Here is a 10,079-nt window from a genome sequence, read left to right as displayed (position 1 = left end):
TCTTGTTAGTCTGAAAATTTGACTCAAGTCAAAAATTTCTGCCAATGGAGTAAGAAAATTTTACTTGGTAAGTTTCTTGAAATTTAAAAAAATTGAGTCAAATCAAGTATTTCAAGAATCTTACAAAGTAAAATTCTTCTTACTCCATTTGCAGAAAATTTTCACTTAATTTGAGTCAAATTTTAAGGCTAACAAGACAAATAATCTTTCACATTCTGAAAACGATTATTATTCTTACACAATCAGTTCTTGTTTAGTAAATCAGTCTCAAAACAACATCAAAAAGACTTTTTGGCTGATATAAGATTTTAAAACTTGGTTAGATGGACATTTTTTTGCAGTGTGATTGTGTCCTAAAGGTGTGTCCAACTCCTGATTTTTTATTTGTTCTCTATTCAAATGTACTGCATTGTGAGACTATTCATTTCTTTTTAAGTCATAAAATGTGTATAATGAGCAGGTGGATGTCTTGCTTTTTTATTGTTTTAATGTATGTTTTCATATAGCAAAGAAAAAGAAGCTAAATCGAGCTTTTCTTAAAACAAAGTTTTTTTTTTCTTTCAAACCAGCTTCAAGCTTTGTTTTAGCAGCATGGTAGACCCTGGTTTGGACCTGGGGTCTTTCTGTGTGGACTTTGCATGAAGGTTACTGTCATAATAATGTAAGTTTTAACAACAAAGCTCAGAGGTTGTTCAGGTTTTAATGGTTTCATTTTGAAACAATCATCAGGCAGGTCATCAACAGCTCAAATAACGGACAGAACTGTGCAAAAATCTTCAACAGAGGTGATTTACACAACTGTGCAAGCTTGGATTCATTCATCTCTGACCTAATTTCTTTCTTCCAAGCAGACAGATTTACCTGTAAGATTTCACAAACACCAGATCAAGTTTGATGGACCTTCAGCTTTTCTTTTTCTCCATTTTCAGAGCAGGGTTTTTACCTCTGTACTCGTGGGATGAACCAGAGACAAAGAACTTAAAATTTATAATAAACCATTGGACTTGTCATTTCCAGCAGCCTGTCACAGAAACACAATCTGTTCACTTTTCTGTTTGTGAATATATGAAAAACACTAAAAAATAACCAAGATAGTCAAGAAAAGGGTTTTCTCCAAGCAAAAACATTTAAGATTTATTCTATACTGATAAGTCAGAGTTAAGTGCAGTGTTTCTGTAAGTTTCAGTCAGTAAATTCAGAACTTTTTAAATACTACTGATTCAAATTTAAGATCTACAAGAATCATAAAAAATGAGTCATTGTAAAATGTATTTTAAAGTAACAGAATTGATTCATTCAGATTCAACCCAAATCATAAAAAAATTTAATAAATAAAAAACAGATTTTTTGAGGAAGGCAGAATGTTTGTCATACTCCCTCCGACAGGACTGCTGCATGATGGAAGCTTTGGTTCAGTTTTAGGGTAAAAACATTTTAATTCCTCACAGAACTACAGACCTCGAGAAGGAACAGTGAGCGCATTAAACAATAAATAAACTGAAAAATAAACAAAGGTACACATTTAAGACCTAAAGTAAAAAATCTTGATGTATTTATGTTTGCAAGGCCTAAAATAAAAATGATTCAGCTTAAAACTTTCTGTGACCCAGAAGAAACAGAAACCCTGTAAGAGGCTGAAAAAACAAATAAGCTCCAAATATTCAGGTCTGAGAACTGAATATCTGAGAAAAAGCTGCAATAGACCTTCAGAAAGTCAGAACTGCTGATCCCAACCACCAAGATTACAGAAAGTCTGACTGCTTGAAAGAAAACCCAGGAAGAAATGAGGACTGGATCAGGAATTTTGCACAGAATCATGTATACAAGTCAAAATACCTTTATCAAAATAACCTTTAAAAAAACTTACAGAAACATAAGGAAGAATGAAACTGAGTTTGAGAGTCCAAATCTTAACTGTTTTAGGAAACCAAACTGAGGACCAGGTGAGACTCGGTAAGACCCAGACCTGACCTGCTTCAAATACAAACTACGTCCTGATTAAACCAAAAACAGAAGCAACGTTAGGATCATCTGTCTGAGCTGAAAGAATCGGATCAATCAGCTCCAGACATCAGCAGCTGTTCTTTCAGTCTGAATTTAGAGTTCACTTTGGAAGATGCTCAAGAAGATAACATTCAGTCCCAAAACCGTCAACATCAACTGGAAGTGTGGTTGATTAATCCTCCGTCTCAAACTCCTTCATCCGAGCTCGAGGTGTGGTACCGTGTTGGCGTTCACTGTTCGTCCCCTCGGCGGGTTCTGAGGTTTCCACTTCCTGCACATGCAGCTTCTTGCTCTGCCCCTCTGGCCTTTCCTCCCTCTTCCTCTTGCAAACCAGACCAGAATCCTCCTCACCGATGCGACCCTCTGGGATTCCTAAAACTCGTAGGCAGACGATGGCAGACGCTTGTTCTGCAAATTTTTTGGACTTTTCCCTGTTGGAAACAAAACAAAAACAAATCTAAGTAATTATCTGCTCAAAGAATGCATACAGTACGTACGTATGACTGGAAATATGAGCAGATGTTAAATTGCACATCTTCTATTTCACATTCTCAACTCGTCATCGTGGAGACAATAATCACTTCAGTCAACTTGGCACTTCGCTCTCAGACTGCAGGTTTACTTGTGGTTCCTTGAGTTTCTAAAACTAGAATGGGAGGCAGAGCTTTCAGTTATCAAGCTCCTCTGTTGTGGAACAAACTTCCAGTTTCTGTCCGTGAGGCTGACACTGTCTACTTTTAAGATTAGACTGAAGACTTTCCTTTTTGATAAGTCTTATACTTAGACTTAGGTTTCCTGAATTATTCTTCATTTCTGCTGCTATAGACTTAGACTGCTGGAGCACAAACTGAGCACATTTCCTCACTCTGCTGTTGTCTTCAGTCTCTCTTGTTTATTACATGTTTATTGTAATTATTTCTATCAATAACATGTTTCCTTTGTCTCTCTTCCAGAGGAAAATACACCTGGACCAGTCCTGTGTTCCTGTCTCTTTCCTGTCCCCTCTAAACCTAGTGGGTCGAGGCAGCTGGCCGCCTGTCCTGAGCCTGGTTCTGGTTCTGCTGGAGGTTTCTTCCTGTTAAAGAGGAGTTTTTTTCTCTCCACTGTGCTGCTCAGGATGGGAGATTGCATCAAAGTGAAGACATCACAATTTGCTGGCTTCCTAAGATGCATAACTTTTACTAATCCTTGTTTTATTATGTTTTAAATGTGATTGCATTTTAGTACAAAAAAATGAATTGACACCACCCAGAAAGACAAAGCAGGTAAAGAAAATAAATAAATGGGTGCAATAATCAACTGTAAATAAATCTGAATCTACATCTGGAATAAACTTAAAAGTTTTTTTATTTTTGTATACAGCCCTGAAATTACCATTGTTGTAAATTGATGCTATATAAAGAAACTGAATAGCTGAATGAGTAACAGTGCAAAAACCTGCAGATCACCACAAGGAAAAACAAAACAGCTGGTGGTGGATTTTCACACACACTGCAGTAAAGTCAGTAAACATTCAGGGAGTAAACATACCTTGTCAAAAAAACTGGACTAGACACAAGACTTGCCAAGGGAAAAAAAAACTGTGACACTTGTAGGATCTGACGGTTTTTATAAATCAACTTAAACTACTTCTGTGGAGCAGCTTTTTGTTTAACTGTTTGTTCATTATCATTGTTTTTGATTAATATCTTTGCTGCTCTAAAAGCAGCTTATTGCCCTGTGTTCCTCAACTGCTACACTCATTAGTTTAAGGGTATTTTACTTCTCAGGTCTGAGTAATAATAAATGTAGCTATTTCTCTGATTATTCAGGATATGGTCATCCTAGTCACAGTGACTGCACGGTCCCCATGGGTACAGATGCTGATTACGGGTGAGGGGGTTTGGTTTAGGACCAAAGCGTGAATTGAGTTTAGGTTAGTTTTAGGTAGGTAGGTACCTGTGAGGTAAATTTTAGGGTAAATGGTCAGGGTTAGGATATAAAATTACCAGAAAATGAATGGAAGTCAATCCACAGTCCCCACTGGGATATAAAAACAAATCTGTGTGTGTGTACTAACCAAAGAGACGATCTGTATTTCTTCTTTGCTACGGTCACTGTGGACTGAAAAGCTCGGTCCTGAGAACGCTCCACCTGCGGAAAAAAAAAAAAACAGTCAGACTGTATTCACAGCACATTAGTCCTGGTAAATGATCAGCTGATAGAGTCCGGAAAAAATGATCATGCACATCAGAAAAGCTAAACAGTCTTTCTTCACGATTAAACAGATAAAAGGCAACACTGAAACACTCTTGTGACATTCTGGGTTCACAAAATCATAGAAAAAGTGATTTCTAAACAAATGACGCAATTTACTACAAAATAAAAGAGAAACTAAATGATAAAGTCTTGTACATATTATAAAATGCATTATTGTTCCACATTTAATACATTCAATTAAGAGTCAAGAATCTTTATTGTCAGTATGCATTAACTCAACTAGCTTGAGGGACAGCATGTAAAACTATTCAAATCTTATTTTTACTTCGCAAAAAAGAGCTGTAAGGATTATTAGTAGAAATATTTACATTTCATCATTTCAACATTATCATATTTTTTTTATTTCTCCAGTGCTTTCAACGCAATTCAGCTGGATTTGCTTTGTCTCACCAGTTAGTGAGACTGAAGAACTGTGTCTCCCCGAGTGGTCAGCAGTAGGGCTGGGTAAAAAAAAATCTATTTTATCCATCTTGAATCGATTTCATTTGAATCGATTTCATTTGAAGAAACAGGAGTTACTGCCTCAAAGCAGGTCTCGGGAAGGCCTGAAAGAAGGCAGGAACACTGAACTCTATTTTAGGCCATGACAGGTCATTTCAACCTAGAAGGGAGCTTCAGTTCTCTTAATCAGATAATGGACAGAAACAAACTTTTCTGTTCGTGATTCATTTGTTGTTTAACTAAGAATGTTATGCATTTGTTAATCTTAATAATGACATGTCACAAAGAAGATGGAATCACTTCTACTCTTTTATCGTGCCTAAAAGATCAATTAATGGTATAAAATCACAGGAAAATCCTCACCATGTTTTCATTGTGTTTTTATATAAATCACTGTTTTGTTTTACTGGAAACATCAGTAATATAATTTTGAGTTTTTCTTAAGAAAATCTTACATTTATCTGGACACCAAGTTCAGACTGATTATTTAAACAGAAATGTTAATTAATCATCATAAATGTTTTACAGTGATTTCTCTTAGAGTCTATCGGAAAGAAAGCCAGAAGATATTATCAAATGTCTGTTTAACCAACTACAGAATGTCCTTCACTGGCGCCAGCTGGCAAAGCTTATCTTCCTTTCCTTTCTAACTCAACTCTAAACGCCTGAGGGCGGATCCTAGGCGTCCGACTCTCTGTACTAACATGGACGTCTTGGAGACACACAGAACTCTTCTTCCTGAATGCCGAAAGAGGAAGACCGGCTGATCTCTCTCAGGAGGACCAGCCTGGCCTCGGATCTCGCCCATTCAGCCAAATAGGGTGAAATCTGACACCGCTTCTGTCCATCCAGAGACCCACGTCTCTTAAAGTGTTTTTACCTCCCGAGGGGAGAACTTTTATTTTGAAGGACGACCGGAACTTTCAGCTGGAATCTTTCTAGCCTGGGCTGAAACAGACGAAAAGTTGCCTAAACAACACTTTCTCGCCACGGAGCATTGAGCGGGCCGATCGAAACAATCCCTAACTGGTCTGAGGTGAGACAGTTCATACTGAGGGGTGCCTTAAGAAGACATCACCAGGTAAAGCTGACGTGTTCGGGGTGACGTGTCATGTGAAGTTCTGAGCACAGAGAGGACGATGCTGGTCCGGTTGTCACATACACTTTCCAAAATAAAAGCAGAAACACTAATCTTTAATTTTCATCCCTTTTCTTATTCTTCCTTTGCCCACCTTAAGTTAAAGTGCCAGTAGAATTGTTTGGTTTTAACATCAGAGCTGACGTTTTACTGTTCTATATAAGTAATCTGAGTTTTAATGTGAACTGAAATTCGGACGCGAGTTTTCATCTCATGTGACTCTGACGCTTGTTATAGGAAATCCACAATCAGGTGTAACTTATGATTTGTTCAATTTGTGTAAATAAATGATTGCAAAATCTTTTATGAATCAATTTGAACTCGTCTGACGTTCCCTTATTGTGTCACTCTTCACTTTACACAGTCAAATATTAAAGTAATGAGAAAAACCTTGGTAAAAATTCCTCTCATAACTTTGTTATGAGAAGATGTAGAGGTGGGCTTATTTCACATAAGTCACTTTCCCCTACTAGCGAAGAATATAAGTAATAGTTAAAGGGCTTTGATTTAACTAAGGGATAGATATAAGTGTCTATATCTATTAGAGACTAAAGTGACTTATCTTCTCATAACAAAGTTATGAGAGGAATTTTTACCAAGGTTTTTCTCATTACTTTAATATTTGACTGTTTCTCATTACTTCAAATAAGATGTAAAGGATTTGATTGATTTCTTATTTGCAAATTGTTCAGGCTGTAGTCTGGAAAGTGTTGTATTAATGTTGATTATGTTTTTGAAAACAAGGGGCAGATGTGATTAGATTTATTTATCTTTGCTCCTTTTCATTCATGGTTTGACGTATCTTGGGTTTCTAGTTAATGTTTATAACAGGGCTATTTAACTGGTGGCCTGCGGGCCCGTCCAGCCCATTAGCTGTAATTGAGGTAACCTTGAATTTTGCTTTCTACAGGTGTGTACTGTGTAGCATTAGATCAAATCCCATGATGTGTTCAGGTTAATACCACACAAGAGGAGCCAGAGACAAAACAGGAAATGCAAATATGGGAACAGGAAGCATCAAATAAAGAGAACAGGTTTACAGGGTTTTACTCACTGTTTCATAATGCGGCTGCTCCAGCTTTTCTTTGCGGCTCCACTCCAGCAGGAACATTTTTGGTGTTATCTGAGGTGGATATTCCCTCCTACAAACACAAACCGTTGAAGAAATTTAAAGTTATTAGAGGTTAGAACTGATGTTAAAAGCACAACACTATATTCTTAGGTTTTCCTTTTTGTAATGTTGACAGTGTTTAATCAATTTTTTGATTGATAATAGATTAGTTACATGTCCGAAATATCTATGACAACACATAATTAAACGTTGTGATAACAGTAGATGAGATTTTTGTCTGAATGCCTGTGATTCAGCCGTAGGTCAGTAGGGGGCGAACGCAGGCACTGAAGGTGTATAAATACATGAACTTCCTGGTTTTCCGGTAGTGATGGTTTCCTGTCAGCTTGAGTGACAATAAATCTCACTCAGATCCAGAATTCTAGTGTTGTATGGTTTGATTCCTTTTACAAATCATTTTATTTAACAATGGTGTCTTTAATATCGACTTCAGTTTATTGAATACAAATTTTCTTACAGTTTTGGTGACCCCGACGTCGGACTGAAAGTCGAGGCAAGGGCTGCCTCGTTCTCTTGGCTGCTGGGCCTAGCGGGGGGAGGCCTGGTCGTCATAGGTTCTGGGCGCCAGATAACAGGTGAGCAAAATCATTTTTTGCTTTCTATTTTGATAAACAGACAGGACTGAAAGACGATCTGTTTTTCCACCGGCTGGTGCGTGGAGCTGGGGGTTAGAGGAGCCCCGCTAAGTGTTAGCTTTGCTAAGCTAAGCCTGTGTGTCAGCTCAGCAAAGGCAGCGTGTCATTCGGCGTAGTCATAACAAACATGGCTTAATGTGGATGGTAAAAGATGGTTTAAAAGCGTTTGAACATATCAGTCTGTGGGGGTTTAAAGCCATACAATAAATTGGGCCCTTTAGGTAGTGAAATATGTGTTTTTATATATTTTTTGGTGTGTGTTGCGTGTGAAAACATTATCTTTTCGTGAGGCCGTTTTATGAGCTCTTTCCGAAAGCCTAAGTGAGTCTTCTTTAAAAGACTGCGCTAAATAGGTGGGGTACAAAATAACCAATTCGTGGTGGCCGCATGGGCTGGATTAAAATGCCCATCATAAGGAAAAATCCATGAATTGTAATTTGTGATTTCCTGGTGGGGACTTTCGCATGGTTATAAAAATCCTTATTCAAAGGTGGGATATGCGATGACATTGGGAATAAATCCAGGGGTCAAACTCTTTTTTTCCTCTCTCTATCCTTGTTTGTGTGATAGTGTGGGGTGGTTCTCCATTCAGCAGGTGTCAATTCACACGGATGTGTCATGTATTGATTCAGAATAAAAGTATTCTGTTTTAAGAAGTCTGGCACTGAAGTGACCGCTGGTGGATTTCTGTGGGACTTCTGTGGGTGGGCATAGACAGGTTTTGGCTTTAGTTTTTCTGTTTTATTTTAGGGTAGCTGCAGCCGGGAGATTGTACAAACAGCAGGAAGTACTGGGGTGGACTGTGGCTAGCGTAGTCTACGTCAGGGTCATCGCCTGCTGGGCATTACACCAGATTTCCTGTGCTGGGGTTATGTGTATGAAATAAAAATATGTCTGATAAATTTGTAGATTTGCATAACTTCCAAGATGGGTCTCTGGGGTGGTCTTAAATCTGACTTTTCAGGTTTATTTTGAAGATGTTGAATCTAAAAATTTAAGGACGGAAAAATATGTTTTTGTTATGATGTGCCAAGGTTTATTGAATGCCGGAGACTTGTCACAGTTTGACCTAGCAGCGCCCACACCTGCAGCAATAGACAGAATTGTTTGTAAATTGGGGCAAGATGGCAGAGGAGTGAGACGTGTGTCGCGTGGCTCCTGCTCCGACTTGTTCTGTTTGTGGTTCTATACTAAATGTCCTTGCTGTTTTGAACATTTGGTCCGTCCGGACTCTACCCCTGAGTGATTCTTGCCTGGAAGAGTAGAAGAATGGCGACAAACTCGAGGAAAGGCAAACACTCTAGCTCGACGGCTGCTAGGCCCGACGTCGCCCCGGAGCAGACTGCAGCTAAAACCGGACTTTCGGGGCCCTCATCTCCCTCCCGCAGCGAGGTGGACGCACTCTCCTTGAAGTCTGACATTCTTGCCACTATAAAAACCGATCTCTCAACTGTGATCAAATCCGAAATAAAAGTGGCTTTTTCTGAAGAGTTTACTCTTATTAAAGGAGAGCTTCAAGCAGTGAGAGCTGAAGTAGCTAACAGCACGATGCTACTGCACGCAGACCTGGACCACGTTAAACAGAGCGTTAAAGAGGATGGAGGACGGCTTGTCAAACTGGTCCGAAGAGGTTGTTTCTCTGTGCACCACCGTGTTGGAATTGAAAGAAGAAGTCGTTGGGCTCAAAAAGAAGTGTGACGATATGGAGGGGCGCATGAGAAGGTGCAATGTGCGGACTATTGGGGTTCCAGAGATGCCAGAATCCAGCTCCACTTCAGCAGTGGCTAAACTGCTTGCAGAGGTTCTACAGATGGATAAAGAGCCACTGGTTGACCGAGCCCATCGCTCTCCAGGTGGAAACAGGTCAGGCGATAAGCCGCGGGTCATTGTTGCWWAGCTGCACTATTATCAAGAATGTGTGGAAATACTGCATCGGGCTCGGAGTTGTGGTCCTCTTCGTTTTAAAGAGACACCGATTATCATCACATCTGACTACACGGTAGCTGTGGCCAAGGCTCGAGCGGCGTTTACGTAGGTGAGGAGGCTTCTTCGCAACCGACGTGATTTTCGCTATGGCCTGCTTTTTCCTGCACGGCTCCGCATCTCTCATAGGGAGGAAAACAAGGAATTCCTGGATGCCAATAAAGCAATGGACTACGTTAAAAAGAGGATCATCTCAGCGACGGACAACGAGGACTGGCGTTGACCGCAGGTACAACCCTCATCGATCCATTATGACTGTCAGGTTGTAATGAACGTTCTAACTTTATGTCCCGCGCTATATCTTGATTTAATTTTAGACATTATTCCGAGGGACAACATTCCTCTTTTTGTTCAACGTACGAGAGTTTCACAGGGGGTCTGTCCAGATCTTGGTTAGTGATTTATTTATCAGTGCTGCAAGGAGCATAAACAGTAACAGTAATACTTTAAAGGTGCAGTAAGTAACTTTTCTAAAAATATATTTTTA

At 39.3% G+C, this 10,079-nt stretch overlaps 1 protein-coding gene across 1 annotated transcript in view; it reads right to left on the bottom strand.

Moving 5' to 3' along the window:
- Positions 1-681: 681 nt before the first annotated feature.
- Positions 682-10,079, bottom strand: part of dus2 (dihydrouridine synthase 2) — a gene marked incomplete in the record, with an annotated part of 55,129 nt that continues 45,731 nt past the window's right edge. The window contains 3 exon segments of the mRNA XM_014029484.1: positions 682-2,435; positions 4,064-4,137; positions 6,897-6,984. Of these exon segments, the coding sequence (XP_013884938.1) occupies positions 2,177-2,435; positions 4,064-4,137; positions 6,897-6,984 (421 nt within the window).

Source organism: Austrofundulus limnaeus, unplaced genomic scaffold (assembly GCF_001266775.1).
Source record: "Austrofundulus limnaeus strain Quisiro unplaced genomic scaffold, Austrofundulus_limnaeus-1.0 Scaffold913, whole genome shotgun sequence".
Classification (NCBI taxonomy): domain Eukaryota; kingdom Metazoa; phylum Chordata; class Actinopteri; order Cyprinodontiformes; family Rivulidae; genus Austrofundulus; species Austrofundulus limnaeus.
This window is presented reverse-complemented; position numbering and strand designations above follow the sequence as displayed.